Here is a 27928-nt window from a genome sequence, read left to right on the forward strand (position 1 = left end):
GCTTGGTGTCGTCCGCAAATTTACCGAGGGTACATTCAATCCCCTCATCCAGGTCATTGATAAAGATGTTAAACAGAACTGGACCCAGCACTGAGCCCTGGGGAACCCCACTGGTGACCGGCCTCCAGCCGGATTTTCTTTCTAGGCGTACTGTTGCATGGAGTTTGCATACTGAACCAGTTCTTTCCGGACACTATTTTCATACCACTGGTGAGTTGAGTTTCAGTACGGAGTACCAGGCTCCAGAGGTGGTGTGCAGTTTGGTGTCCTTCAATTACCGTGACCCTGCCTTACTGGCTTTCATTCTAAGCGTAGTAGAAAAACATTCTAAAATTGGCAATCTGTTGATTGAAATGTATTGAAGAAAGCCTAAAATGAGATAAAGCATTTGTTTGCGAACCAAAAGGATGATGCAGAATCAAATTTTCCAAGGAAAGCAATGTTATTTATTAAACAGCCCTCAGTGGTGGGAGAGATTTCTGTTTGAATTTTTCCTGCTTGGTTATCAGTTTTATGTTTGTGGCTTTAAAGACGTTATGTTTGTTTCTGCTCTGAAAAGTACGCACAAAGTAGGGAAGGAGTATACAATAAAAGATGTCTGCATTTCAGAATATGCTGAAGGCTGTTTTCAGATACAGTGCAGGGCTGGAAGAGATAGCCCGTCATCCTGTTCTGAAGCAGGATAAATTTAACCTCCATGGTTAGCATATTCCTGTGCTGCTTATCCTTGATTTTTCTTAATACCCTAACCTAAGGTTTTTTTTACCCCAAATTAAAGCTGTGAGTAATCTTTTGTGTGTATGTGTGAAACTGAAGAACAGTTTGTCACTGTTTCCATTGCTGTAATATACTAAACATCCCAAATTTGCAGTTCTCTACCACCACCTTCTTAAAACTGAACAAGTCTGTCTTTCCACTTTTTCCCTAATGAAACATGTGTTAAGCTGTGTCATTTTGTTCCTTTGGAATTGTTGCAGGCAGTCAGTCCCCGCCTTTGAGTATGGGATCTGAAGCTGCACCAGATTTATCAGCAGAGATGTTTGTAGGGCAGAATAAAACAGGATAACGTACTATTGTCTCATGCTTCGCATGACATAGTTATTCATATACATAGCAGTCAGATTTTCTTTTACCTTTTTTTTTGCGGCACAATGCTGTTGGTTCCTGCGTTTGTCCTTTGTTATAAACCTGAGGTTTTTTTGCAGTGTGCTGTTGAAACAATTCTCCCCTTCTTCCCTTTTTTATATTTTTTTAACTCAAGTGCAGTATTTACTACCTGTCTCTACTGAATTTCATAATAATTATTCCAAACATTTCTCCATTTGGAATTGCAGTCCTGTCTCCCCAAGCATTTGTAACCCCTTCAGCCCTCCTCAACTGTGAACTACATTCACAAAATTTAGTTATCTGCCCGTCACTAGGAAATACTGTCATCAGGGCCTCACTTCATAGCTGATACCGAATTGTTGATACTTGCTCACTGAGAATATTTTTCAGTTGTGCATCCTCCTTTTTGTCAGTTCACCTTTAGCCTTTCTCCCTCGTTTGCTTATGAGGATGTTTTGCAGGACAGTCCAGCATCAGACTGGTTTGCATCCAATAGCTGGCTTTCAGCGCTTACAAGAGATGACCAGGAAGACAAAGCCAGACTCTGCACAGTGGTGCCTGGTGGGAAGGCAAGAAACAACGGTCATAAATCAAAACCAAGAGAGGTTCCAACTCAGTATAAGACTTTTTCACCATGAAGATGGTCAAGCAGTGCAGCGGGCTCCCCAGAGAGGTTGTGCAGTCTTCGCCCTTGGAAGATTTCAAGACATGGCTGGATGAAGACATGATCTGCTGGGTCTCACTGCAAAGCTGGCTCTGGTTTGAGCAGGAGTCTGGACTGGAGACCTGCTAAGGTTCATTTATGTTTCTACCCTTTCTCACATCTCTCATAGCTCCTCTTTTTGCCCACTGTGTTTGTCCTTCCGGAGAGTTTGACAATTCTGGTTCATGTCCCAGAGACTGCTTTCAACAATTCCCTCTTTTCTGTGGGGCAGTCATCAGATCTTGCTGACAGTATATCGAAGATGTATAATTCATTTCGCCAGCTTTACAAAGCTTTAGGCTCCACCTGATTTCTGATAAGTCTGTATTGCAACGTGACATCAGTTTCCAAATATGTCATCATCCACCTGCAGTAGTTTGCTGGTGACAGCGGCACTTCTCAGCAGTGGCATGGCCACGGTGACACTGTAATTGTCACCTGGACTGTACTACTGTACCTGGAAGTGTGAGGGCTGGGAGCAGGGCCATGCAGTTAAAAAATGAACCTCCTCACTGCCTTACCACTTCAAGGCTGTGCTCATGTGCTTCCCATGGCTCCCAGCTGGCTTCCCATGCTGATGTGATGTCTTGGTTCTCCTCTTCAAATCAAGTTAATGAATCGGGTCAACACTACACAAGGGATGCTGTAGGTGAGACTAACTGGCACAACAGCACAGCTCGCTTGGGGTGGTGTCTGTCTGTGAACGTGGTATGGTTTTAACTTTCAGAGGTGAACCGAAGTGATCAAAAAGGCTTTTATGCTGAAATTTTGCACAGTCTTTAGTAAATGTGGGGATGCATACTCCTGTCAGCAAATGGTCAACATATGTCACCTCCCTCTGCTTAACCTGCCACCTTGGACCATTTAAGGTTATCAAGCCTGCCCAAAGAACTGAAAAAACAGCAGGCACTCCCTGTCTGCTGGAAGAGAACATAGGTCTGCCCCTATGGTGAAGAAGCAATTTTTCTTTCCTCTGATCCTGCATTTATCCATCTGTTTCCTATCCACCGTGATGCTCAGGGGCACATGACTGGACCTTCCCCCCCCTCACCCCCTGCCACCGCCGTGCAGCACAGTGCTTCCAGGAGGAAGGGTGCCGTTCCTGCCATGCTCGCCGCACTGGAGGGAGCAATAGCTGGTTAAAAATAAATTTGGGAGCAGATGGCAAGGCAGATTATTGTTCATCCTAGGGCGATGATGATGATGTGCCAGCTAACTGCTGGTTGTCTATCAGAATTAATCAGGAGCTGTTATGGCACATGATCAGTGAAGCCGCTGCTCCTCCTGGGAAAAGGGAAGGAAGAAGAGAGAAGCATCTCTGTAAAATGAGTTATTGGAGAAGCACTTGTTTTTGAAGATATGAGAAGCTTCTAATGGAGAAAAGACTATATCAAAAGAAAAATGGGGATGTTTTTAGCGTTTTGGGTGGTTTTTTTTTAATGTATTCGTACACTTTTAAATATCTGCAGGTATGCCTAGGTCCTAAAAAGCAGCTGGGAAACTTGGTCACCACCTTCTTGCTTTCTCGGTGGAACTGTAGGTCATCAGAAATAAAAACATTGCGGAGGTTTACAGGACCTTTATGAGCACTGTCTATATGGATAGTATGAAATGCTATCCATGGATGCGCCTGGTTTGGATCCGTGGTCCGTGTCAGAGGAAAGGACTTGTCACTTGTTGTGCTCAAAACGCTTCGCGAACATCAATTCTCTGTACGCTCACGCAGACCAGGCAAAAGCTGACTCAACCCACTGAGCTGAAAGGCAGTATCAGAGGGACAACTCCAGAGTTTTGATGGTTTAGCAATCCAGAGGGTGGTTTAGCAATCCAAAGGGCAGTTTATTGATGTTACCTTTGTTATTTGTTTTTAACCAATTGACTAAAGAGGTTGATGAAATGATGTAAGAATTACCGTATGTTTTGTTTGAACAAATCAGAAAATAAAATAGGGACTCCGTTTTTGGTTATTGTTTTTGTAATGGAAATCAACAGTAAATTTTGATCATTTAATGCACTTAGGTAACCCATCAGTTTATTTTGTTAACCTAGTAACATTTGTTAAACTAAATTTCTTGGTTTGTGTCTTCAGCTTCTATTGTCAAGGCTATCTGTCGTGACGTCACCTTTTAGTGTACATCCAGTCTGATGTCCAAAAATACGTTTTGCTGGGGTGTAATTTATGAAAAAGTTATGGTTTTGTTTCAGAAGACATTTCAGGTGATACATTAAATACTTTCTATCTAAGTCTGTCAGATCTGTACAGTCTACCTTATATAGCATGTTCTCCACAAACATGCATTGTAAAATACAAAAGATGGGATGAGAATTGCCATTTCTTCAGATTTTTTTTTCACCGTTCTTTTCTTTTATACTTTCTTTTTGAATGGTAGTGCTGGTTTAAGTTGTTAAAGAGGTGTTTGCTATGCAAAATAATCTGAGGGCTCTCTCTGTGTGTAACAGTGAATGGAAGACAAGGCGAGGCTGAAGTAAGCTTCTTCAGTACTTATTTTTTTTAATTTGAGATGTTAGCAGTAAGAAGAAATGAACTTAAAGCAGCAATAAGATAGAATGACAGAGAGAGAGGTGGTCCCTCTGGATCCTCAAAGTTTGCAGATGCCAAGGAGGCTTTTTATTGCTTTGTCTGGCATTACTCTAAGTTTCATCAGTATCTCTTTTTAACCACTCCATGAGTGAGATGGCAAATCCGTAGTGGGTTATCTGCGACAGCAGCAATCTTTAGGGCAGAAACACTGGTAAAACGTACCCAATATTAACAAGTCTTTTTCTCTTGCTGGTGTTGCAAATGATGAGGATGGAAATAAATTACTTCACTGTCTTATTTCTTGTTATGTATAGGTCATGCTGAACTGAAAAACTAGTCTTGCTGTCTTTGCTTCTGATCAGTTCTTCTACGTGCCACTGTAGGAGGGCCAGATTCTTATTATTTTACATCCCTAGTGCCTGAAATGTCCTGTCTTACCTATGTTTTAATAACCAAAATGATCTCGGAACCAGTTTATTTCCTGATCCCTGCCCTTCCAACCTGCTTTACTGGAGTGAGAGGACGGTTTAAAGAAAGGTATGTACACATGGGGTGGGTTGCTCTTTAAATCTTTTTAAGTGGTTGGCTGCTGGCAAGACAGGGATATGTACAGACCCTGCAGTGCGGAGGTGCCGTTGGTGAGCATTACTCATTTTTACCATGAAATCTGTGATGAGACATTGCAGTGCTGAAGGCAAAAATCGCCCTTAGCTGTAGAAGATCTTTTTTCTCTGAAAAGAGTATTAATTGAAAACAGCACCTGCTTTCCAAGCAGGTAGTGGAGGTGAGAGCACTGGGAATTCGGTCTTTGAAGGGTTGTTAGCAGAAATCTTGTTTTTTAACACGTACCCGTGGCACTTTCCACTGTCTCACTAGGCCATGCTATCATTTTAGTCCCTCTCACCTCTGCAGGCCCACGTGGTTCCCATTGCACAAGTCAAAAGGAAAGGGATAGATAAGGTCTTTCTCTGGGAAGGTGAAAGATAAATCCTTCCTGTGCACGTTTCTCTGAGGCAACATGGGCAATAGCTACCCAGACCTCAGTCCTGGCTTCACAAGAGGTCCTGCTCGGTATCACGGGCCAGCATTCGAGCAGCTTCAGCAATTTCTCCTGCACATTTTGCTGGCGCCCTGTTACTCTGCCTCTAATTTCTTTTTCTGACAGTTTTGTAGGCTTAGCCTGTGTTAGCTTCCCTTTATGCTCCAGGTTACCTCCTGGCATCTGTGCAGTTCTTTCACTGAGAAACTGCCCACTTTTTTCTCTCCATGGCAATTCTGGCACCATCCTGCAGTTTGGAGCTCAGCTCAGTCCCGAGGAGCCTCTCTTCCCATTTGCTCTCTCCTATTTAATGAGAAGGTGGAGTCCCACCTGCCTCAGCTGGGAAGCACTGCCCAAGCGTTCAGTGCTGCTCCCGTTGCTCTAATGGCTCCGCATGGACAGAGAGGGAAGGAGGGCAGGGAGGCACTGTCTCTGGAGGAAGCTGTGCCATCACACTTCTTTGGACTTCTTTTCACTCCCTTCTCCTGGCCCTGGCCACAGCGATGAGCACTGGCTTATATACAGGAGGTCCTGTGGGTGGTATCTGGCTTGGCTATAATCCTTTCCTAGCCATGAGAGGTGACCTTTCATGCAGCATGACTTGGACTGGTTTGGGGTGTCTCATTTGGCACGCGTTTTCACAAGGAAAGGGAAAAGATATTTCCTTTGAGAGTAAAGAATGAAGAAGCACAGGAGGTGGCATTGCTATTCAGAAGAATATCTAAAGGTACAAAAAAGAATGCATGGATATTCCAGTTTTGTTGATGGCAGGTAGCCAGTGAGGCTTCATGTGGTAAAATCTGAGAAACATGAAAAAAAATCAGTAGATCTATAGAAATACTGTGTAAGGCAGCAGTTAAAAGGTGAGACTTGAGGTAAAGGTTATGTGTGCAAGTCTCAGACTGGGACATTACCTGTTGTGTAGCTGAGAACACAAGTTAGTTGCGTAGGAAACGCTAGCCTGCATCATCGTTTGTATTCCCAGCAAAAAGTGAATTGCAAAAAGTCAGCTGGGGAGCAGTACTCGTTCTTACCACATACTGTTTTATATTTTTGCAGTGCTGGGGCACCTTTCAAAAACTGCAGGCTAGGAGCATGATCTCTTGCACCAGTAAATAGCTGGTGAGTGTTGTCCATGAGCTATTCCAGACCTTCAGGAAGGAGGGTAACATGACGTCTCTTCTGACAATAGATGGTCTTTCTTCTTAAGTAACCAGCATCTGAAAAACCTGCTTTGTTCGTTATGAAAGGCCTCCAAAGCCTCATGGAAAATAAAAAGGAGAAAGCAGACTGAAGAGCAACTTGTTCTCTTGGTGTTGGCCTGTTGTTGGACACCACTGAAGATAAGACTGGAAACAACTCGCTGGCTTGGAGCTCATTGCCTTGCTTCCTCTTTCTTGCCATTGCCAGCTGCTGCCATCCTGAGGCCTGCCACTGCTTGAAGCGCTGGTATGGAAATTCCCACCTGGAATACTGCACCCCACCTGAAATACTGCATTCAGCTCTGGAGTCCCCAGCACGGGACATGGAGCTGCTGGAGTGAGTCCAGAGGAGGCCACGAAGATGATCCAAGGGCTGGAGCACCTCTGCTATGAAGACAGGCTGAGAGAGTTGGGGCTGTTCAGCCTGGAGAAGAGAAGGCTCCGGGTGATCTTATTGCAGCCTTCCAGCACTTAAAGGGGGCCTACAGGAAAGCTGGAGAGGGGCTTTTTACAAGGGCGTGTAGTGATAGGACAAGGGGTATTGGCTTAAAACTGAAAGAGGGCAGATTTCGATTAGATATAAGGAAGAAATTTTTTACAGTGAGGCTGCTGAGGCACTGGAACAGGCTGCCCAGAGAAGTTGTGGCTGCCCCATCCCTGGAAGTGTTCAAGGCCAGGCTGGATGAGGCTTTGAGCAACCTGGTGTAGTGGAAGGTGTCTGTGCCCATGACAGGGGGGTTGGAACTAGATGATCTTTGAGGTCCCTTCCAATCCAAACCATTTTATGATTCTATGAAACACATGCTTTCAACATTGGCCCCGTTATTCTTTCAAATACTGCCTTGGGACGATGGTTTAAGGATTTAATTCTTGCTCTTTGTTCTTAAATAGATTTATTGTGTGTACATGAGCAGATTTGCATGAAATGCAGAGTCTCAGCATCCATGGCATATTCCCTTGGGTGCCCTTCTTTTTAACTGGAGTTTATTATAATGAGGAGAAAATGACATTTTAAGATTTTTTTTATTATTATTAATCTGTATTGTTCTCTGTTGGTGGCCCTTGTAGCTTTGTGGAGGAAGCTCATGCAATAGGGAATTGTTCTTGCCACACGTTAACTCTGAAGAGAATTTGAAAGTGAAGGGTTTCGGTTGTTGGCGTTTCTGAGCGACCATCTATTGAATTTGAAGCCCTTTTTGACTACAAGTAGCATAGTAGGTGTGCCAGAGTTGTAAATCTCTCTCCTCAGGGAATCTGTTGTATGTTACTAAAGGGATTTGGTAGTGACAGTGAACATGGAATAATAAATCTCTTCCAGAAAATCAGAAGTGCTGGTGTGTTTTTGCAAATAGATCTCAGGCATGGGAAGTATTTCATGTTTGCTATTGCCTGAAACAGGGGAGTCTGGAATAAGCCTCTGAAACCTTCTGTTTCCCTGTCCCTAAGTGCTTGAGATTTTCAGGGAAGAAAAGCATTGTCCTTATGTATTAGAAGGTGTTGCCAAAGGTGTCTTATCTCAGCAATACCTACTTTTATTGTTAACAGCAGGGTTCATTTTGTGCCAAGAGGGTCCAGAACAAGTGTTGAATGCTATTCTTGGCCATCTGTAATAACATTCCAGCACCACCATTTTTCCAAATTATGCCTAGGATAATGTAACTGCCAGAGTAAAATCTGCTCTGCAGCTTAACAGGGACCTTCTGTTTCCAGGACTGCCAGTCCCTCAATTTTTATACATTTACACACTGCTCTCAGGGAGGATAAATAATACATGAACATATGCACTGGCTAAGTGAAATTTCCTTCTGATTATAGAGAGACACTGGTTAATGGCAATTATAAAATACATCTCTTTCATCTATTGCTAATCCTGCTGTGTGTTTAAGAGTATGCCTTCCTCTCCTTTTTTTTGTTATAAGTTGCCATCTTGGTTTTATTTTTTAAACAAATTGTTTTCCTCGTTTTTTGTGTGTTGGCAAGTTGCAGTTTTGAACCCTCTTGAACACGTTTCTGGTAGAATTACCTCATCTGAATCAGAAATAGTGCTACTGCATGAGTGCCCTTAAATGCTGTCTGCTACATCTATATTACAATAATAGGAGCTTTGAAAAGTAACGGATTGACATTAATCCCGAATGAAATGTTTACTCTCTGTTTAATACCTGGTGCGCAATTCAATACTCTGAATCTATATTAAACAGGAAAGATATTTAAGAAGCATTATTAAGGCTCAAAATCAGGTATGCAAAAGTCAGAACTATATCTTGGTGTGCATATATTGTGAAATGGTGTTGAATTGTGTAATCAAATACTGGGTTTTGCACTTACTGGATTCATAGAATAAACCTTTTTTGAAGGCTGATTTGGAGGGTGGAAGTATGTGAGACTCCTTCCCAAACCTGTTACACATCCTGCCTCTGCCGTAGAGTCCCATACCATGTTGAAGACATCAGTGAAAACAAGCTGTCTGCACGTGAATGACTCTTGCTTGTTCTCTAATTCACCAAAAACTGTCTTAAAACCTCATGGTGTGGTACTGAGAAGTATTGATCTCGTTGCTGTTGACTCAGTGGCATTTATGCTAGAAAGTTTATGTACCTAGGAGAAACTAGATCTAGATTTGGGGCATATAAAGTTAAAAGAAATTTTTCTTCATTTTGGGGTCTTGATCACATTTGTAAACGGTAGATAACACAACTTTCTTAGGAATTCAGTTGCTGGAGAAAAATTCATAAAGAGATTAAAATCTCTCTTCAGATAACAGTGTTAGTTACGTTATTTATTCCTGGCCCATTTCTAGCCAAATAGTTGTGCTTCCCATTTTATAAATGTGCACTCCACATGCTTCTTCATGCATCTGAAGCAGAATTGTGATACAAAAGATCTTTTAGAATCATAGAGTCATAGAATGGTTAGAGTTGGAAGGGACCTCAAAGATCGTCTAGTTCCAACACCCCTGCCATGGGCAGGGAAACCCTCCACTACACCAGGTTGCCCAGAGCCTCATCCAGCCTGGCCTTGAACACTTCCAGGGATGAGGCAGCCACAACTTCTCTGGGCAACCTGTTCCAGTGCCTCACCACCCTCAGAGTGAAAAATTTCTTCCTTATATCCAATCTAAATCTCCCCTCTTTCAGTTTAAAGCCATTGCCCCTTGTCCTATCACTACATGCCCTTGTAAAAAGTCCCTCTCCAGCTTTCCTGTAGGCCCCCTTTAAGTGCTGGAAGGCTGCAATAAGATCACCCCGGAGCCTTCTCTTCTCCAGGCTGAACAGCCCCAACTCTCTCAGCCTGTCTCCATAGCAGAGGTGTTCCAGCCCTCAGATCATCTTCGTGGCCCTCCTCTGGACTCACTCCAGCAGCTCCATGTCCTTCTTGTGTTGGGGACTCCATTGCTGAACGCAGTATTCCAGGTGGGGTCTCACAAGAGCAGAGTAGAGGGGCAGAATCACCTCCCTCAACCTGCTGGCCACACTCCTTTTGATGCAGCCCAGGACACGGTTGGCTTTCTGGACTGCCAGCGCACATTGCTGGCTCATGTTGAGCTTCTCATCCACCAGCACTCCCAAGTCCTTCTCCTGAGGGCTGCTCTCAATCCATTCTCTGTGCAGCTTGTACTCGTGCTTGGGATTGCCCCGACCCACGTGCAGGACCTTGCTCTTGGCCTTGTTGAACTTCATGAGGTTCTCACAGGCCCATCTCTCCAGCCTGTCAAGGTCCCTCTGGATGGCATCCCATCCCTCCAGCGTGTCCACAACACCACACAACTTGGTGTCACCTGCAAACTTTTAGCAGATTTCAGTCTAGGATCGGATAGTAGGATGCGTCAGACAGCCTTTAGTATTGGTTGTCACTGTCCTTCCTGCCCATAATCCTTATTGCGCATAGCTGGTGGTACCTCCTGAGGAGAGGCAGAGAGGGATAGAGGAGATGCTGTACAACCCCGTTTGGTTGCGGTGCTGCGTACTCCGTTTCAAGCTACAGCCACTGCACTGACCATCTCATCGGGGCAGCACCATCCCATTTCCAGTTCTCTGTTTTTGGATGTCACCGTATGTTCTGGCTTTGCTCTGTCACCATTGACCAATGTTGCTCATCTCAGTTGCAATATACCTTATCTTCTCTCTAGTTAGACGTTTTAAAGCGAGCCTTTTCAGGCTGTTGGCATGAAGCCCAATGCATCTGAGATTTCAATGGGAAAGATGGATGTTTCATTCTAGAAGTGGGTTTACCAAATCCTCTCCAAATGCTGACATTTCCTGCACAGGTGTTTGTTCTTGTTCCGTAAGAAGCTCCAACAACAGCATCTGCGCCGGACTATCCCAGACAGGACGAATGTAAAAACATACACTTTCTGTATCGTTTTTCAAGACAGAGTACTTGATAGAGTCAGCCCTGGGCTGTGGAGTGTCCTCAAGAGCTTGAGATCCAGTGGACCATGAAACCTGTCTCAGAAAGATGAGATGTTGCATTACATTTTATGTAACACACTGTGCTCTGTAATTGGCTCTTTTAATCGATGTGTAGAAACACTGAACTACTTGCAAGAGAGAATGGTACTGCTTTTGTGTCCAGGAGACAGGTTTTCTTGGTGTGTTTCTCTGTTTTTTACCTAAAACAACTTGGTTTTTGGAAGTCAAATGTGAATACAAATGTGCTTGGAACTGTAGGTCTCCAATATGGGGAGGAAAGAGAGATGAGGCCAGGGAAGGCCACCCGATAAAATCAGCAGGAGACTCATCTTTCCGTGGGGCAGGAGCGTGTTTTCCACTCTGACATACTGGGTTGCTTTCTCATTTAGGACAGTTTAATGAGGGCTGAGAAGACTGTTTCAGTCTGGGAGTCACTAAAGATCAACAGCCCCTACAGTCTGATCTGCAATATCATTAATCCAGTCAACAATCAAGTTTTAACAATTAGCTTCGTTACTAGCTCGGTCCATTAAGGTCATTAAAAATCTCTTTGCTTCGATTTAACCCCTCAGGTTGCTACTTAGTAGGTATCTTTATATCCTAACGTGGAGCGTGTTATGGAAACTAATGATCCAGGTCTGTTGTAGCCACTCAGCCTACTATTTGTGTCTTTAATGATTCGGGAGAGAAATGCCTTTAGGTGCCATTGTAAACAGACCTCTAAATCTTAAAAATCAATGAGAAATGGAAGGAAGTTAATTGTAATTGGTACTAGCAGCACTGCCTATTACTTAGGTTGCCAAGTATTTACATTACATGAGCTGGGATCGTTTGCGGAGGGCGGGTGTAGGAATTTCTCTTTGGTTTTTTGTTCTGTTCAAAACTTTATCAACACTTCCTTTATGCTGAGTTTTCCCCATTCTATGCATCCAACAAAGTTTAAATTGCTTAGGAAAATTTAATCAAAAAGCAGTTTGGCCATTTTGAAAAATGGGCTGATGAGAAAATGGAAGAGAAATTCAGAGAAATTCATATTCTTTTATATTCTGTTATATTGTTTTGAATGACGAGTTGTGCTGTGAAAAGATCTTCCATCTCTCTGGATTGAAACAGGAGATTAATCTGATGACTGAGGCTCAAATTAGGGAGCAGAATTAGCTGATCAAGGAGTGTGGGGCAGAGAGGCACTGGAGCAGGGAGAGACTGAGGTTGGAAAAATCAGCCCAGGAAAAGAAGGCTGGACAGGGAAGTCTGACAAATGCGAGAAGCCCAGGCTGAGAAAGCAAGACTAGATAGACCAGGACTTGCTAGCAAGGAGAACAGGACCATCAGAGGGGGGAAAAGCCAGGAACTGGGATGGGAGCAGACGGGAAGAGCTGAGTAGGAAAACTCTGGCTTGGGGCTAGTAGGCAGGATAGCAGGATCCCACAAAGCATGTCTCCTCTGAGAAGCTACAGCAGGACCCAAGGTGTTTCCTTATCGTCCTCCATTTGTTGCCAGGAAGGCAAGCTGGCAAGGTGTCCTGCTCCCTCCGCAGCCGATCTGGCCGTCACTAGCAGGTTGTCATCTTCTCAAATGGCAGAGTCCCGTGCAGAGCTGAGGGCTCCAAGTCTGCAGATGAACCACGCAGCTGTCGGCACAACATCACGCAGCAGAAGACGTTTGTCTTGCTTCTCGTTGGTAGGAACCTAAGAAACCCCTGTCCTTTCCTCAAGGTCTTAATACTCTCTTTTTAACATCAACCGAAGCCCTTGGGGTTAGAGTGCTGAGATTAAAGTTGCTTATGCATCCTATACCTTTTTGTCTGCGACATAATTTTTTTGTCCCCTACGAAACATGCATTTTGCACACAGATGAGCTGTGTGCTTACAGGCAGTTTTTGTCTGGCTTACTGCAGAACAAGGAAGAAGGGTCAGTGTGGGAGTCAGGGAATTGCTTGAAGAAAGTGGCTGTAGTAGCCACAGGAACATGATCTGATCCTTTAGACCAGCTGAGTTTCTGTGTGGTCTTGGACAAATCCTTTTGAGCTCAACTTTTCAAAGGCTGTCATTAGCTGTTGTACGTAACTCGTTTGAGGAACCCGATTCTAGAGCCTGGAAGAAGATTGATAAAAAATACTGCACGCCCTTTGCTGAAACAGAAAAGCGTTTCTTAAGCATTTCAAATCAAGTACTGCTCAAATCAGCAGATACTTCTGAAATTTTGCCATCTGTGCCTTAGCTCACTCTCCATCTAATGGTAATAATGCTACTTCTAAAAGAAAGTTGTGGGAGATTTTCAAAATAAATTAGCTTAATGTTTTGTAATGCAGTCAAGAATAAAGAATTGGATGAGGATGAAGGCTGGAGGAATAGAAAGGAGCTGAAAGATTATAGTATAAAGTACAGCGTCATGCACCTAGCATCTAATGCAGATGTCTCCTGTAAACGTCAAGCGCATCAACTGAAAACTACAAAAGAAGAAGAAAGATCTGGGAACATTGCCTAGATCTTGTGATAATTCAGGTGGCACTTTCATGATCTGTTACACTGTGGTCTTAAAAGATCTCAAGGGCTGTCAGAGAAGCACTTAATGCCGTTGGGCTTTTGGGAGAACTCATCTGGACACTTGTATATGCTTCCAGCTTTACAGCAGAAAGATGGGAGCAAACTGGAGAAAGTGCTTGATGAGGCCGATAGCATGGTCGGAGGAACAGGTAGCCAGTTTTAAAAGGCAAAGGAAACTGTTTGGCTTATTGAGTCTTGCAAAGTGCAGGTGGAGGGATGAGTAAGACAGCAGCTTGTAAATATAACTGAAGGATTAACAGCAAGATGGGAGCTGGCTTAGTTGAGGTACAGTTTTTGGCACAACAGTAAATAGGTCAAAATGAATGGGAATAAGCTTAGGTTGAAAATGAAATAGCTTGGAAGTATCAGAGTAGTGAAAGTCTGGGGCAGTATCCTAAAGGACAGAGTGGAAGGAAGACACCTTGTTGGGCTGGAGATGAGACTTGAACCCTTTGAGAAGGGTGGGAGCAGGACCTGGGCTCAGACTCAGGGGGCTGTAGCCAGTTCAATGTGTTGCTTGCAGCAGATGCAGCATGCACGCTCGGACGTCGGGCATGCAATGCACGTGGGCAGCTAACCTTTTCCTTCTCTCAAGGGAAATCAAGTCATTAGGAATTAATCTCTAAATATTCTGGCTTTATACTTCAGAGCTTGAGCTGCTTTAATCTTGGTGTGCCTTGGGGAGCCAGATTACCAGTGCGTCTGCCCTGGAGAGCCTGGGAGCAGATGAGGAGATCTCTTTCAGGTGGCTGGTTTTTAACATGCAGCCAGAGAGGTCTGTTGAGTGCCTGGGCATGTGTGGAAAGGAGAGAATGCATGTGTGGAAAGGAGGGAATGTATGTGCTCTCCATTAGCATTTCCAAATTGCAGGAAAGCCTCATGTCTCTTTGCTCCAGGATATCTACTTGTCCTGATGTCTGCAGCATATCTGAATAGAAAACTATCAGTTGTGTAGGGGCAGAAGGAAGAAATATGTCGTTGGAGTGGGAACGTTGCCATTCTCAGCCTTTGGATGGTCTCCACTTCATGTTTGTCACATGCAGTTCATACCTGTAAGGAATATGTGTCACTGCTGATGTGATGTGCCATGTCTTAAAAGCCCTGGTGGCATTTTGCGACCTCTTGAAGTCTAATGAAGGAGGTTTGCAACACATAAATGCCGTCATGGCAAAGCAACTTCCCAGTTCTCTAATCACATATGCCTCTTGTGAAATGCTGCATCACCTCGAAAAAAATCAGCATATTAATGGAGGAAGCTTGTCATTTCACTCATTCCCAGATTCTTTACATAATTCATCTATTAACTTTTTTTTTTTTTTTTGCTTATTAAGAACCCTGAGGGGTAGAAGAAGTTGCAGCAAATCTGTGGTAGCTTTAGGAGTTCCGTTTCATTAGAGCTGTATTTACGTTCTGATTTTTTGGTACTCTGAATTGGAACCATTCTCCATACAATCTTAATCTTTTGCAAATACTCCTGGGGTTCGCAGATGGAAGCGTGAAAAGTCTGAGCTGTCTCGGGAACATGTTACAGGATTTTGGGGGGGGCCGTGTAAAAAGAGGAGAATTTTCCTCATTAACCCGTATTTGTTCATTTAGTCCATTATGGCAACTGAGAAGAGCTCATTATTTTAAATTGATTCAACTTGTTTGCCAATTTGTCATGCCAGTAGCTTCAGATGTGGGACAGGGAGACCAAACTTGGGCTTTGATTTTTGCTGGGCTGACAGCTTGTATAATGTACAATTTTTGAATCAGTAGGGGCAATTAATTTATCAATTTATGAGCAAAAGTGACTTCAGATGGTGCCGAGGCAGAACACTGCATCTCTACAGACAGATCTGCCTCCTGTCACAAACGGTGCGTTTGTGTGTTTTCCGAGGTGTGTGCAAGCAGTGCCTAGCCCTCACAGCCATCGGTGAAGAAGTTCGGTCTGTTTCTATCACTTACAGGCAAAGAAAGAGGTGCACTGCAAAATGAAGTGGCAAGACTCGCAAATCTGGGTAAGCAGCAAAACAGGATACCAGAAGCCCTGGCTTGCCAGCCTGTCTTATGACATCATGCCTACATGCCCTGTGCAAACCTCATTCTTCCAACTGTGTTTGTATATAGCATTGGCGACACAGCAGTTTTCAAAACTGGTTCTAATACTCATTTTTAGACATAATCTTACCATTTCCTTGATGTATGACCTATCCTCAGGCTCCTTATTAGTAAAAAAATCTTTTCCTTTCTTCATTGAGAGATGATGCTTGGTATGTATAGGTGTCACAGAACCGGTAAAAAAAAAAAAATAAAAATCACAAGGACAAGAGAAACCCAGAAGCCTGTGAGCATCGCTCTGGATATGAGCGTTCTGAGGTTGCAGGGGTACGTTCTCTGTCCAGCACTTGCAAGGATAAGTCATTACTCTGTGCTGCTCCTCTCGTGGTGGGCCATGTGGTAAGGTCCTGCTGTGCATGTGCTGCCCGAAGGGTCCTGTTCGCAGACGGAGCGATGAAACTGAAAAGCCTGCCGTTCAGTAGGATTTTTGTAACAACATTGCCATGCAACCATTTCCGATGCCTTTTTGTTTGCCCTATTTTCATAGATCCTGATGAGGTCTGTAAAACGAGCTTCTACTTAATTGCCATTCGTACAATCTCATCTTGCAGTTCTTAGATTCAAGAAGTGAATATGGAGGTTAGGTGGGCTAAGTTTTTGCATTTGCTGCTCTGCAGAGAGGACTATTTTGCATGTTTTGGCCCTGAAACAGAAGAAGAATCCATCTTTTTTGCATTAGTTACAGAGTGGAAGTGGTTATACTCACAGCTAATGCAGAGTGGGTGGTGCAGTCTGCTTTGTTGTGAAATTAGCCTGTTCATGTGGCCTGGGAGGTACCAGTGCAAGCATCTGCAACAGATGTTTAAACTCCTAAGAGTACATTGCAAAGCTTTTTGTCACAGCCCAGTTGTAGCTGACATTTAAGATGTGCTGCAAGAAAGAGGGAGTGGGATGAGGAGATGTCTCAGTAGAGGTACTGCAGCCTCTCTGGGCTTTTCAGAGCGAGAAGCTGTACCCAGCTGGGTATCACCGGATGCCATCAAACCGCTTGCTTTGTTGTCCACTTAAACAATACCCAGGTAACACTGTGTGTGGGGGCAGAAAAGCTGTTTAGCATCAAGCCGAGGCAGCAGCAAAGCACAGCTGTTTAAAAGGCTGTATGAAGAGCAGGGCCTGTTGCTTTTCTTCCAGTGCTTTGCAACTTTTTTCATTTTAGGAACTTTCCGCTGTACTTTCTGTGAGACCGAAGTGGAAGAAGATGAGTCAGCAATGCCCAAGAAGGATGCGAGGACACTCGTGGCAAGATTTAATGAACAGATCGAGCCCATCTATGCGCTGCTGCGTGAGACAGAAGACGTCAACTTAGCCTATGAAATCCTCGAGCCAGAACCCACAGAGATTCCTGCCCTGAAGCAGAGGTGGGAACGGGTCCGGTCTTCTGTCGCTGTGTCACTTCCTTGTAGTGTGTTTGTCTGCTCCGTGAGGCTTTCCCAAACCTCGTGTGGCCTCTGTCTGCGTGGAGGACTTGACAGATACCCCAAGGAACGTGTGGTTTATAAGGAAACAAAGGGCCAGCAACATTTTTTACTAAACAGGGCAGATTACTATTCTTTTGGTTGGCCTCCCACATGTAGTTAGTTTTCTGTGGGATGGGGTACTTGAACCACCTGCTGCTTGCTGAGCTGCAGCTGATATGTATACCAAGCCCTTTCCCCAGAAATACAAACTGCAACCATTTGGTAAAGCTCTGAAGGTGCCATCTACACTGTCTTCTTTCTCTCAAATCCTTATCTTTCATCTAGTCCTTTTGCTTCTACGCAGCTTTTGAAACTAAGCTATCTCCATTCTACACTTCATGTTTCAAATCCACATATAACAACATTCTAGTTCAAAGACGTTACTTGTAATTAGGATATTTTTTTCTTCTGATTTTTTCCTACTTGTTACACACCTTTTCTTTTCAGGAGGAGACCATGTTATAGTCAAAAACTCTTTTAAGTGTTCCTACCCATGGGAAATGACACTTTCTTTCAGAACATTCCTAGCTGTACAAAAACAGATTATGTTTAAATAATACAGAAAGATGTGGGGAGCTGTCAGTTTTGTCAGCTGTGGTGAAATGTGATGCACTTCTCGGTGTTTAAAAAAAATTAATTAAGCAGATGGGGGGAAAAAAAATGTACCACGAGGGGAAGCATTCCCACAGTGCCTTGGAGTGCTTGGCTTTCCTTAATGGGAGAGCAAGCAGAATACTTTTTTTTTTCCTCTCAGGCTAACCTTGAGAGAGAATGTTCCTCATATATCCATGGTAGACAGTTTCTTATTAATATAATAAAAAGTTCTTTTTCTATTGATAGTCTTTTTCTAGCCAAGAAGGTAGCTAATTTTCCTCATCATTCTGATAAAGAAACAGAAGCAATATAGAGAGGGGAAGAGATTTTTCCAAGGTCACTCCACATGTCTTTGGTGATGCAGGGAGTCTTTGAAGCCTTTATGCCCAAGCTAAATCACTAGACTTTGCTTTAAAAACCCTCTTCTGTAGCTTGAGTGGTAGAATTGGGATAACCCTACCAAACAGAGAGTGATTTCTCAGTCTTCCCCTTCTGTGCACAGGAAACTATCACAGCAGAAGCCTGGTGCAGTCCCATGATTGAATAGCAGCACCTACTTACTTGACTCTTAAATACTTAAAAAACATTGTAAATGATTAATTACTCTGTGCAGGGAATGACAAAATAAATAGGTGGCTTTTAAACGCTTACTTGAATGCAACTTACTTCAGCACATACGATGGTTTAATTATTTATTAACACTTATTAATTTAAAGCAGCTAATTGCATGAAAGCGCTGCTGTGAGATTTTGTTAAAAGTGCCAAACCCTCGGTTGTATGTTCTTCCCGTTTTTATGGAGTCTTAAGCATCCAAAATCCTTGACAAAACTGACTTTTGATGATTCTGAAACAAATAGAAAAGGTCACAAAGCGCCTGTGTCTTCTCTTTGCACTGACACAAGCAACTTAGTGTGTTTTCAGGAGAGTTACAGCTCTAAGCGACCACACTGGCATTGCGTAACTGTCATTCACCGCTGCTGGAAACACTGCAGATCTTCATTTATATCTTTCTAGGAGGCCATTAATTTTCTTAATCTTGGCAGAGCATGAATTAGCCCCACAGGTTTCGAAAGCAACCTGCCTTACCTAAGCCCTTCTCTGTGGTTTTTTAAAACAGATGGATTTTAATATCCCCTCCATTCTCTTATGTCAAAATAGCATGATTTTCTTTAACAAAAATCTTCACAGAATTAATTTTTTGTGGTCATGCTATCAAGGACCATGACTTGTCTGCTGTGAAGTTGAAGCACTTAATAGCAGCTAAGTGAAAAAATGCTTTATTTCAAACACGGCACAAAAAGAGTTATCCCCATTATGCAAGACCTTTTCTTAATAGTCTGGGTGGGATTGAGATGAAAATTTCAGGCTGTTTCCCATTGCACAGTGTGTTTTCTGTGGGCCATACCTCCACTATGTTAAGGATTTTTGTGTCACCTTTAAAGGCAGCTAACCACTCGTTAAGGGATTTCCATTAGGGTAAACCAACAGATGGGTAACAGAGCAAGTGTAACCACATCTGGGCCACTGAGCTGCCACTGTCCGAGCGGTTCCTGGTTGCGGGATGGCTGTGCAAAGTCTAGACCTCGGTGGAGGAAAGCAGGTCTTGGATCTAAGAGAGAGAGAGATTTAAGAGTGCGTTCCCTTCGCCTGCTCGCTGCGCCTGTAAGGCGGCTCACGCATCTGGCCTTTTGCTGTGGCCTGATCTGTGGTGTCCAATCCTTGTACTTTGGAACTCTTCTTGCAGGAAGTAGTATTCCCCTGGTCAGTTAGCCTTGAGGGGTTGCTGACTCCTGCCAACAGTGTGGCTGAAGATGCAGTTCCACAGATAGTGAAGTAAACTGAGACACATTTGCAAAGCTCACCAGGGTCTGGAAGTAGAAAGTGTCTAGATGCTTCCACCTAAGTGTAGGACATTGCAGTCGATGGCTTGAAGTGATTAGTACTGTAGGTGTCTTTTAGAGTTGTTACCTTCAGTTTTGAAACGTTCCTGATGTCATAGAATAAACGTTTTGCTGCTGAATGATACCATGTAGGAAAAAAAGTCCATTTCAGGCACACTTGCGGGGACCTCTGTGCAAAAGTATTATTAGGCAGTTCCTGGCACTGCTGAGCATTGAGCTGTCACGCTGCAGCCGTGCGGAGGGAGAGCTGCATTGTGTATCTTGTGAGGAAAGTGGATTACATAAAATCGTCAGGGAAACGCTAGTTAGAGATTTCTATTGTGTGGGAAGCAGAGTGGTGGTGCTTTTCACAGAACACACGCCTGTGTTGGAGAGCTGAAAGGTACCAACACTTGAAATAACATGCTGGGAAGAAGGTCTCTGTGTGGTTCCTTATGTTATATAAGCAATACATGTGCCTGAGTCTTCTGCCCCAAAATTCAAGGCTGCTGTGAAGCTCATCAAGCAGTGGTTAAGCCCTCACTGACTTAAAAAAATTGCATATTACTCAGGTCTTCTCCAGCTGCAACCTTGTTTTAAGCTTCTCGATTGGAGGGAAGGTCATTGAGTAGATAGCAGTGGCTGAACCATGCTCACTGACAACTTCTGTCAGCTCTGCTGGCAGCAGGAAAGGGACACTGTCAGTATCCTTGATGGATTTGCTCTGGACAAGAGGAGTTGTCCAGGCAGGGCTGTTACCTCTGACAAGCCGTAGGTACCACTGGCAGTCAGATGACTGGAGTTCTGTGGCTGATGGTGGGTGCGGTCTGCAGCAGGTGTTTCTCTGAGAAGATGAAATGTGGCTTTGAAGTAGAGAAGTGGTCCCGGTTGGCTTTCCCCATCCGGAGAGCAGTGAGTTTCTGTTCAGCTGTGTTCCCTGATCAATGCATATATAGCAGCACAGGCCGGAGAGTATTTTAGGCTCGTTCTCATCACGGTGCAGAAAATATTCCAGCTGGTGTCCTCTTTCCATCAGATCCAAGCAGGAATGTCTCTTTTCTCCATTGGTTTCCTGAGCTAGAAGGGACCCTGGAGGAAAACGTGCCCTCTCAGAGAACAGAGGAGGGCTGGGCTTCCACCATCATACCCTTTGCATCCGTCATCGCCTTTCTTTCTCTAGCTTGTCCGTGATGAAGACAGTTCTGTCTTGCCTGCTCCTGCACACCATCGCCACACAAAGCCCTTTGCCCAGCCCTAGTTGTCTAGTTTGGAGGTGCCCTCTCATCTTTATTCTGCTCTACCTGGCCTCCCCAGTCCTCCCAAGGATAGTGTGGACCTCCTGTATAACACAGGAGACGTGACTTACCGTGTGCGTTGTCGCTCACAATTCAAGCAGAGGTTTGAACTGTATTTTCCGTGGTGAGTTAACTCCTTCGTGAGCCTTGTGGTTAATAATGGTTCACAGATCTGAGCGTGCTGAGTCTCTGGGCCCACCATCTGACTTGTTTAAGCTTTAGTGCGTTTTTTAATGCAGTGTATGGTTGCTGGGTGAAGGTCAAGAAAAGGCTTTTCCAACTACCAGATTACTGTTTGACTATGTTTTGCTGCTGTGGCTTTTATTTCGGGGTATTCTGGGATTTTATGTTTGTTTTTACATGAGTGCATCAGCGGCTTTAGCCCTGCCTCTTCTTTCCGGTGCCTGTTGTGGAAGTTGCTGTGGTCTCATGTAGGGTTTTCCCATTAGAGATCCCCAAGTTCCCCAAACCAGTGAGCTGGTGTATAAATTCCTGCCATCACATGTTAGAAATGAGAATGTAAGTTCTTGCTGCAGATCATGGGGGATAACTAATCATAGCTTAAATGTTGCAGTGCTGGCCAAGGAAGGGCTTATTTTGAGTGCTCTGTCTTTATCTCTTTCACTTTCATGTAGCAAGGAGCGTGCAGCTGGTGCTGGTTCAGGGACAGCAGCTGGCCTTGCTGGTGGGCACCATCGGGAAGCATGGACTACAAAAGGACCATCGTATGAGGACTTGTATACCCAGAACGTTGTCATCAGCATGGAGGACCAGGAGGATCTTAACCGGTCTGCCAGTGAAGGAAAGCCAGCCAGAGAGAGGCCAATTTGGCTCCGGGAGAGCACAGTGCAGGGGGCTTATGACCCTGACGAAATCAAAGATGGTAAGAAAATTCGCAGAGCGGAAGTACTGCTCTGCTTGTGCAATGCTTTTAGAGTGCTGTCAAAAACGTGTTCCCCTGTGAGTGTACAGCTGCTGCTCCCAACACTCCAGATTTTGTCTGCTCCCCTCTGCTGTGCAAAGCACCTGTGTGCAGGTAGACATAAAAAAATCCTGGTTTATTAGATCCAGGATTGAAATCTAGGTCAGTAAAGCTGAGTTGTCCACAAAATTGTTTGTATGCTTCTCAGATGTTAATTATCTGTTACGTCTTCCACCTTGCTTGTAGACGAAGGTCTTTCAGTTTGGTCTAGAAAGCTGCCTCCCTAATAGGTCACTGCTGAAAAATAACATTTATGAACATTCAGTGACTCTGAAGCCTACCAAATCTACCGGCAGTGGTTTTGTGCTCCCAGCCACCTTCTTTCCAATTGTTTTTCAAAATGTGTTTTATATGAAGAATATGTCAGAAATAAAGCTTCTGGAAGTACAGGTGGATGGTCTGTCATCATGGCAGGTAAGTCTCTTTCTTTCTGTTTGTTTCTCGTTATCTCTGCTTTTATTTTCATTCATGGTGGGGTCAGGTTGTCCACAGACAATAGTCAAGATCTCATAACCACTAGTAGAAACACTCTGCTTCGGTGAGCGTGCTATTAAAGCTTACGCACTAAAAATAGGAAGTAGAGACCTTTTGTGATTTTTACAAGGGTGAATCAATAGGTGCAGTCTTCCAAGTCATTTGAGGATTACGGAATGAAGAGAATATGGCAAAAGGGAACCGCGTGTGTAAGCACGAGATCCTGGAACCAACGCAATGCTCAGGAGAGAAGTGCAGGTATAGCAGAAGTGAAGAAAATGGATGCGAAGTAATGGTCAGAAGATATCTAATGATCTTGTTTGCACGTAATGCCTTTCAAGCATGCCCAAACTTTTTCCAAATAGATTAAACCAAGTGAGGTGATTGAAACATCTCCTCTTGCAGTCTGCAGCAGATATTGTTACTCACCAGCCACGGTGAGTTCTCACCCTGTTTTTCTGCTAGACGTTCAATTCACCCGTAGTTTTAAATTGGCTCCTTGAGATGACTTTTGGTCTACACAGCATAAATGTTTCTCAGATGCCACTGAAGGCCATGGAGGGGGAGTGTGTCTCTCCTTAACAGCACTATGGCATCACTGCTTAACCTCCACTACTGGAGATCGAAGAGGGGACTTGTCGAAATAACCTGAAATTGCTGCTGCAACACATTTCTGTAGCTCTTGGATGACATAAACAGGGAGGAAGGAAACTTGGGACTGGTAATATAAAAGATTCACTGCTTGTATCTGGCAGGAGCAGTTCTTGCCAGCAAGAGACAGCCCTGCTCCTGAGCCACAGAGTCAGGCTTTGTGGAGCTACCCCAGGCTATGTTCTCTTCATAGCTCTCAATGGGATGAGCCACGATATTATCTCACAGAGATGCTCTCCAGTAGCCTCTTGTGCTCTACAGGCACGAGCAGCAAGCTGAGCACAAGGCTGCCAACACAATGCCTTCGTTCTTCCTTCCTTTCAAGAATTCTGCCAGTGCATTAATAATAGTAGTTGCAGCCATCAGCCATTACTGCAACTTCATTTACAATAGAAGCATGATTCAAGAGAAGTGAGGGTTGGGTCTTTTGGCCTTTATTTTGCCGCAGAAAAGGAGGGACCACAAACTCCCCTGGCTTTTGGTGCTAAATGCAGAACTTACTTCCTTAGTTCACCTGTTCCTCAGCATTTTTTTCCCCTCAAGTTGAAAAATGTAACCAGTGCCTTACTGACCCTGGGAGTAAGACTTGGGCAGCAGCTGCCTGGATGTGGTGCTGAAACCATGAGGGTCCAGGTCTTGGAGAAGCAGGCAAGTGGTGTGGATATATGAAGGCAGAATGCCATCACCTCAGCTCTGGTGATTGTTCCTAGGTAGCAAGAGAGAAAGTTTGCCAGGGGGAGTCTGCCCTGCTTTTTAGGCCTTATTTTTACCTAAGGTTCTCTGTATTTCATTTTTTGTTCTGTTTTTTTTTCACTTTTTTTTTCCCCATACTACCAGTAAGTTTATTGGTGCTGGGTGGACTCAGAGTCCTCTCATCAAATGTAGGATTAGGAGAAGTTTTCTGCAGAATACCGCTTTTTGAGCAGAATTTTACCTTTTAACTGTATGAACTGCAGACACCCTGCCTACCCAAGCCATGCCAAACCCTCCCAGCTATCGTACAGCCAAGCTTACCGCAAGAGAAGCACGGGCCATGTGTCTGTTAGCTGGAAACTGCAGTCCCCTTCAAATAAGAGGTCCAGGTAGGGAGCCAGAGGGACTGGCTGGGCTGCATTTCAGCTTGGAGGGCAGGAGCTCTTTGAACACAGCCTTCCGTGCTGTGCTGCACCGCTCGGCTGCAGGCTGTAAGCTGCATCCGCTTCATGAGATAGATCCCGCTTGCTTCCACCACATGTTCCTGTAATGAGCTTTTCCCTTTCCTGCCTTATAGGTGCACCTCTGACCTTACCAGACATGGCTGCTGTGAATGTTGTTTTATAACGTGTGGTTTCCACATACTCCCTGTCTGCCTGGATTCATCTGCTTCTCCATCTTAATCCTTATAGATGGGGAGCTCAGCAGGGCAGGGTTTGGCGTCTGTATTTATGGTCTGTGCTGGCAGCACCCCATGGTCATGGTCATCACTTCAATTCCTCCAGGCTGTGGTCATACAACTTGGAAACAAAAGGTCAAAAAGGAAACAGCCTGTGCTTCTTGACTTGAGAAACAGCACCGAGATACTTGCTGTATCTCTGACAAGTGTCATCATTAGGAGCACAGTCTGGGTATCTGGAAGCCCAGGTTTAGGTCCCAAGGACAGCTTTCTGCTCCACAGTAAGGCAAGTGCATCAGCCCATACCTGAGGGATACCTGAGTTGGACACCTCCCTGGAGGGGTCTTTTCCAGGTGCCTGTCCATCATGCATTTGTTGTCTTCTCTTGCAACATGCTCCTGGCCAAGGCTCCCATCTGGGAGCCACAGTGACTCCAGGCCTCCCAGCTCCTTGGAAATGTCAATACTTGCTCTGCTGTTAGGAGAAAAAACATAACTATCTCTGTCTTTTAAGGGAAGAGAGGAGCTGGTGTAGAGAAAGGGTGTGACTTGGCCAAGCGTGCTCAGTGGCAGTAATTCATAGGGGTCCAGAAAGCCTTCAGGGTTGTCACCAAGATCTCTCTGAGGAAACAATCATTCCCTGTGTCTCTTTGCAGGAAGCCGCGATCTGGATGCCTTCCAGGAACGTGAGGAGGGCCGGGCAGCTCTGGATGATAACGAGGAAGTGATGCGTGCCCTGCTTATCCACGAGAAGAAGACACCTTCTGCTTCCACAGTCACTGTCGGAAGTGCCGCTCCTCTCTCTGGGGTCAATGCTAGTGATTCCGAGAGCGAGACAAGCGAGTCGGAGGAGGAATCCCCTCCCCGCCCTCCCGCCACAGCCACCACAGCATATGGGCTGGAGGATGAGGATGAGGATGAAGAGTTTGAGGTAGTGGCAGAGGACCCCACCGTCACAGTGGCTGGGCGTCCGCACTCTTACAGCCAAGTGAGCCAGCGCCCTGAGCTGGTGGCCCAGATGACGCCGGAAGAAAAAGAGGTTTACATAGCCATGGGGCGACGCATGTTTGAGGATATGTTTGATTAACTGCTTCCTGCCGTGGCAGTTTTTAAAAAGTGACTTTTTAAGCCAGAGACTCCCTAGTAAAACAGAAGGCTGAAGCGCATCTTTCCTCCCCTGTGCGCAGGGACGCTGGGGCTCAGGACTGCTAATCTCAGGCGTCTTGCCCACCAGAGAGGAGGAGCAGGAAGACTGCGTGTGCCAAAACAGGTGGAGGAGGAGAAGTCTCAGAAGTGACGATGCTTGCGAGGTCAAAATCTGTCTGCTTCAGGGTGCCCTGCACAGGCACTGCTTTAATTCTCTCTGTGGCCCCAGCAGCTGCCTCCCCCCGATTGCTTTGAGTTGATTTTTGTTGCAGATCCTGGAAAAGTCCACACCCCTGCCCTCAGAGGACCTGAAGGGCTCTGTAGTCTGATCAGGAGGGCGTAAGTAACGTTACGGCCACCTGTGCTCAGTGAGGGCAGAGGAAGGAGAAGTGCTCATCTGCCGATGGTGAGCTTGAGCAGGGCTTGTAGCTGACCTCCCAGCAGCCACTGGGCACCGGAGTGCCTATTTGGAAGCAGGGCTATAGGCAGCAACCTTTCCTTGCTCCTGTTCGCTCCTTGCGAGGTCTCAGCATCTCAAGGTCAGGTGCAGCTTGAAGCACGCAGAGTGAAAGCCTCAGCGAGCATGCGCAGTTGCTCGTTGTCCGTGTAACGAGAGCCTTCCATTGATCTGAGCTGTCGGAGCGCTCTGGCTTATTGGGAGATAACCTTCCTTTTCCAGTATTGCTGCCTGTCGCTTCTGCCAAACCCTGTCCAAACTCCAGTGTTGCCGACGGTTCGTAGTGGGCAGGGCCACAGTCAGGCACTGCCAGAGAAGCAGCACAGTCAGTTTTTGTTTGCAGTCACACCAGGGCTGTATCATTTTAAGAGAAATTATGCCATTTTGAGTTCTGCTTTGGCACACTCTTTCCCCATAGAAGAACATTTATCAGTGCCTACAGAGCAAAATCGTATTTGTAAAGTTTTTCTCTTTCAATTGAAAATGTTGGTTTTTAAAATGATTGTGTTTTCCTATCCAGTACTACAGTAAAACAAAATGATAGAAGAATTTTGTGTTCCAGAGGGTAGGGGCAGTATTGTGTGCTGTTCCATTTACCTGGGCAGCATGAGTTTGCTGTTTACTGAGACTGTAAATCTGTTTTATACTAACTATGCTTTCTATGTTCTGCTAACCTTGCAACGCCTCCTTTGTGGTTTTATTTTCAGCTTCGCGATATTTCGAATCCCCCCCCTTTTTAAGTAGTGTTTTAAATTTGCTTCTAAGTCATTTTAAAGAGGAATAAATAAACAGAAACTTCTCCCCCTTGTCATCTTCCAATTTGTCACGCACCTGGTTGGGAATGGTGTTTGCTTATCATTTTAATTTACTCAATTAAAGAAAAAAAAACAATTTGAGACTCTCCTTTGAGGGAAGGACTATTTGAAATCCCATGGCACATTGTTTCTCCTCACCAGAGCTTCCTTGAATGCCTTCTGGAATCTCCTGCACTTCCAGGAAGGATGTTTCATTACACTGGTGCCATGGGAGACCCTTTTTGATCAACACTTCCATTCCTTTCCTCCTTCCTTGAAGGAAGCTTAGGCTGATGGCAGAGGTCTCACACATCATATTGCTAGTTAAAATGGTACTCTTGTGTAGACAGACTTCCAAGATCTGGTATCAAGCTCCGAGATACCAAGCCACAGAGCTGGTAAGTCAGATTCAGTGATCAGCTAACAAAGTGCTGTACCAGTTCTGTCTGCATTTAATCTGGTTAAATTCAAGCTGAACACTGGAGAAAAGCAGGTGGATTTACAAGGAGCCAGGCAGAAGCTGAGAACTAATCCTGAGTACAGTACAACTACTCATGCTTGTAACTCTCCAGTAGTTTATAACTAGGCATTTAGTCTGCGAAATCAAACTGTAGGTTTGTTAAAGCTTAAGTGAAGAAATACTGGGGTTTATTTACTATAAGAGCACTGATACCGCATCTATATCCAGCGTAATTGTCTATAAAGTAGTTATACTCAATAAACACATTTAATTGTGGTTTGTACAGCAGTTGTAATTTTCGTTGTTCAGCAAGACATGCCCGACACAGGAGGGAATCGGTGCGGTGGTTTGTAGGTCATGCCTCCCGTCTCATCCGCCACGCGCAGCCCTCAGGAGCACTGGAGAGGTCGGGATACACGAGCAGATGCCGTCGTCGTTTCCTGCCCTAACAGCTTCTGGCTCTGGGAGAGGATGGCTCTGCTCCGTTGCAGCCGGTTGAGGCTGTTGTTGAAGGACGATACCCTGCTGCTGGCCTGTCATGACAAGCACTGCTGGGATGAACATACCATCCATAGCGCCTTTTTTGACTTTTTTTTCCCTGCAGTTGAGGCAGGGCGCTGCACACATGCCAGAAGAGGAAAAACAGCCACTGCCACGAGCAAAGCCAGCCACTGCCAGCAGGTTGGTGCTAATGCAAGGGATAAAGCCATCAATTC

General features: G+C 44.8%; 1 protein-coding gene across 2 annotated transcripts in view; it reads left to right on the forward strand.

Moving 5' to 3' along the window:
* The window catches only part of GTF2E1 (general transcription factor IIE subunit 1), a 59279-nt gene extending 32537 nt beyond the window's left edge, over window positions 1-26742 (forward strand). For both annotated transcript variants that reach the window (XM_086619118.1, XM_086619051.1), the window contains 3 exons: window positions 16808-17009; window positions 21513-21760; window positions 25012-26742. In XM_086619118.1, the coding sequence (XP_086475244.1) occupies window positions 16808-17009; window positions 21513-21760; window positions 25012-25442 (881 nt within the window). In that variant the 3' untranslated portion in view covers window positions 25443-26742. The remainder of the gene's footprint in view (window positions 1-16807; window positions 17010-21512; window positions 21761-25011) is intronic.
* The last annotated feature ends 1186 nt before the right edge of the window (window positions 26743-27928 follow it).

The sequence above is a fragment of the Tauraco erythrolophus genome, chromosome 1 (assembly GCF_009769465.1).
Source record: "Tauraco erythrolophus isolate bTauEry1 chromosome 1, bTauEry1.pri, whole genome shotgun sequence".
Lineage (NCBI taxonomy): Eukaryota > Metazoa > Chordata > Aves > Musophagiformes > Musophagidae > Tauraco > Tauraco erythrolophus.